Source organism: Rhagoletis zephyria, unplaced genomic scaffold (genome assembly GCF_001687245.7).
Source record: "Rhagoletis zephyria isolate East Lansing unplaced genomic scaffold, Rhagoletis_zephyria_1.1 Rzeph_scaffold_10390, whole genome shotgun sequence".
NCBI lineage: Eukaryota > Metazoa > Arthropoda > Insecta > Diptera > Tephritidae > Rhagoletis > Rhagoletis zephyria.
Window position 1 is genome coordinate 4,921 of NW_016167468.1, and position 4,124 is coordinate 9,044.

General features: G+C 44.4%; 1 protein-coding gene across 1 annotated transcript; it reads right to left on the reverse strand.

Annotated features, from left to right (window-relative positions):
* Positions 1-383: 383 nt before the first annotated feature.
* LOC108376408 (uncharacterized) lies at positions 384-2,690 on the reverse strand. The gene has a single exon (XM_017632616.1). The coding sequence runs from the start codon at positions 2,688-2,690 to the stop codon at positions 384-386; it is 2,307 nt and encodes a 768-aa protein (XP_017488105.1).
* Between the last annotated feature and the right edge of the window lie 1,434 nt (positions 2,691-4,124).

Below are 4,124 nucleotides of genomic sequence, written 5' to 3' on the forward strand. Positions count from 1 at the left end.
GATATTTGTAATTAGTACGTGACATGATTTTCACTTTCATTTGAATAAAAAAATAGAGTGCATACTTATATGCAAACTTACGCGCAACTATGCATATGGACATACATATACACATGAGTACATACCTCCGAAAGGCACTAAAACTATTTGCTTACTTGTCTAATATTCGAGGCCGTACCCAACTTTTATTTGCATTTTATTATCTAAACAATACTGAGGCCTCAACCACTTTGCACACTTTGGGCGCGATAAGAAAATCCTCACAAAAAATAAATTTTTTTTTTTTACATTTTCTTTATTCAAGCTTCAATGGCAATTTTATTTCTCTTAACTTACTTTATAATCTCTTCGTTGCATAAAAGTCCAACCCCACCATGTGGCATTCAGCCGCCGAAAATGTTACTAAACCAGCTGCGCAATGGCGCATAACAAGTGGGCTTGGTGATCCACAGCGAATCGACTGTCAAGCGTAGTGCATCCATTGTTGAAAAACTGCAACGATCGCGCACTGTTGCTTCCGGCGAAACGCCATTGCGATCCAGATCGTCTGGTTCATCGTTGGCGCGCAGACGTCCAAACGCCTCGTCACCATCAAAGTAGTAGTACTCTTTGCGCGTCGAATTCGTCTCTACAACCGTCATGGGTTTGTATGTACTTGCAGCGTGAGCCAACGAATCCGATGTCCTTGCGTAACGATAGAAGGGCATCGACAGACCGAAAGGCGGGTACTGCTGGGCTAGGTCGGTATATGGCGGCGGAAAGGGAGGAGACCACATTTGTTGCTGCTGTTGCTGCTGAGCTGCCAAGAAGGGATTAAAATTGCCGCCAGTGTGCAGAGGACGATAAGGTATCTGATCTAGCGGCAGACCAGCCTGCGCTGGTTGCGTGAAATATGGCGGCTGCTGGTAGATGGGCAATTGCTGTTGGCTTAGGAAGTTTTGTGGCGTAGTATTAAAAGGATTTTGGTTGCCCACATTCGTATTACCCTGTGTACCACCCGTTTGCGCGCCACTTGCTGGCGGCAGCGCATCCTGTGCAGGAAGCGGTGGTTTAACGAAAGCAGTCTCTTGACATTCCTCTTGATAAATTTCGAGTAGAAAACCACTCGACGGTATGCCGGAATAGCCCATGCGCATGCGTATCTGCTTTGCGCCCAAACCCCATGGGCTAGTGTAGATATATCCAGTGCGACACCCGCAAAACCGCGCGCCGTCTATCTCGATATAATCTTCCGTGCAAACATCTTTGGTAGTGCTAATGGCGACATTCACATTTCCCTGTATATCACCGGTACCCGCATAAGATTGTCCGAAGTCGAAGAATTTGAATTCGATGCGCAGCCGACAGATGTTATCCGCATGTTTCTCAAGCACAAATTGGCAGTCACGCTGCTGTGCTGGCAAGAGTGAGGTGAAAGCGGTGCGTGGAAATCCCGGGCTGGAAAGATAGAAGCGTTTTTGGTGGAAGGAAGAGGTGCAGCATTGCTGCGCGGACGCTGAGGTGATGGCGGGCTCAACTGACGCACCGCCTTGTGGAGTTGGGTTTTGCGCTGTGGCGTCTAGCTGCGGCGCTCCGCCGGCAAAGGGTGCTCCAGCCAGCTGCGGACTGCTTAATTGTGCTATGGTTGAGTGAAAACTATTAAACGGCGATCCAAACAATGCACCACCACCAAATTGTTGCCGCGGTTGCGCCTCGTTCACTGATTTTGCCAACAAGTCAGCTTGAGACTTATTTTCCGATTCTCGCGCTGGCTGCTGGTTGCTTTGCGCCCGCGATGGCAAAACTGCCACATACTGATCGGCGCTTAAAGGCTGCTGCGCGTCATTGCTTCGGTAGCGCACAGCTGGGTATTGTGGGTATTGTGGGTATGGTGGATATGGATTACCCAGCGCTTGTTCGGGTATGCATGGCTTGTTATTGTCAAGACTTGGCGCATGCGGTCGATTTGCCAGCGGCGCATAGAGGCCGCCAAGCGCTGGCGGTGGCGGTGGGTGCAGTACGGGAAATTGTCCAGGTAAATATCCCGGCAAACGTTCGGGTAAGTTCCAACCGAACAACGGCTGTGTTGGATAAGGTATGTGCTGCTCCGTTTGCGTCAAATTCCGAAACAGCTGCGGCATTGTGCCTTGTGGAGGTTTCAACTCCAGCGTAGGCGCCAACACTTCCTCTGTGTCCTCATCGTTGCCATCGAGCAGCTCGCGCAAGTAGTCCTCGCGCTCGCAAGCCAGGCGTGTAATGAGTAACTTGAAACCCCTTGCGGCCGTCCAAGGTGAGCCGTCAGACAAGAAACGCAGTCGTAGTATGCCATCCGGTGTGTGATACTTCTTAATACCTATCACTTGTCCGCAAAGCAGATCCATATCATCGCCGTCATTTTCGAGCCCAATGGCTAGGTAATCCTTAGTGCAATTAGTCGACGATTCGAGATGAAAATCTAGAAATTGTATGTGAAATTTTGTGGGACAGCGATAAGGTGAACGGATTACGTAATCCCAACAGGTATTCGTCGGATAGTTATTCGGATAATTCGGTGATTCTATAATGCTCTGTCGTGTCTTATAAACGCCCGATAGGCCACATTGTGGCAACTCATCGTGTGTTGCGCTGCTGGCGAGGCAGAGCAGGCTCAATAGCAGCAGCAAGCGCTGTGCTGTAAGGATACGCTGCGGTTTTAAATAGTTGGCTGGCATTGTGGAACTGAGCTAATGTGTATGAAATTATCGCGCGCACCCGCCGCACTACCGGAAATCAAACCGTTTTAAACGCGAACTCGGTCGCAACTGAAGCGTCAAGCGGCACTTTCGTGTGCTGCTAGCCGGCAAGTAATTCATCTCGCAAAGCTTCAATGTAAGCAGAGGCGCTTTAGCGGAGCACAGGTCGAGCAACTGCCAACACAAGTTTTGTTGTTTCTAAGGAGAATTGCAAAAGGTGCGAAATGTTGAACGAAACTAAATGTTTGATTTTTCACGCAATAAAAAAATTAAATTAACTGCATGCAAATACACAAAACTATATTTTTTTAAACAATTTGCTCGTTTGTACTTTTCTGTTTATTTTGTGGTTTTCTGTTTATTTTTCGGTTTTTTTCGACCACAACAAAAGCGGCCGTTTTATTTCGCCACATAGCTTCAATGCTGTTAAATTAAGTAGTTAAAGTAAAAATTTACAAACTACAACAACTGTAATGTCAATAGCTGTGAGCTGTATTAAGTCAAATAGTGTCGCGCCTTTGCGTACGCCAATGTTTCCGGTCAATTAGACAGAGTCGTACGTGCGGGTACATTTGCTAAAATGTTATGCGTATGTATATTAGGGCGGGTCAATTTTTTTTTTTTTTTGACTATGCGCGTGTAGCATAGCAGGATTCTACGTGTAATTTTAAGCAATTTTGTCGAAGAAACCATAGGTCTAAAAATAATTTGGAGTTTACCGAATTGCGAAAATGGATTCGGAGAAAATGTGAAAATTTTCACTGTTGCGCCCTCTGGTGATAGTTTTAAGAAAAATATAGGTGCAAAAATGGACTAAAAACTCCTTATAACATTTTTTTACACAAAATTTAAGCACTTCTTTACGACTCCACAGCAAAATGCTGATTTGACAAACTCCAATTTGATTTTAGATCCATGGTTTTTTCGGCAAATTTACTGTGCTATACGCGGATAGTCGAAAAAATCGTCCATACAAATTGACCCACCCTATTGTTAGTATTTACACAACATAAATTTTATTTGCAATAGGCATCTTTGTGATTGCGGAAATATTCAAAATATGCGATTTGAAAGTAAATAAAAAAATCTATGTTTGTTGAGTACCAAAGTTTTGCATATTTAAGCAAAAAATTTGAAAAAATCCCGAAAGAAATGTAAAATATGGATATTTAAGCAAAAAATTTGAAAAAATCCCGAAAGAAGTGTAAAATATGGAGACTCCCAAAAAGAGCTGTGAGATCAAAAAAGGTTCCGAAAGTGTTAAAAATGGGCCGAAAAAATCGCAAACATATTAAAAAATCTCAGCAAAATTTTGAAAATCCTGAAACCCCTGAAAAAGTAAAAAAATAAATAAATAAATAAATATGACAAGAGGCCTCAAAAAGTATAGCAGGCAGCTTGACGTCCCTCGAA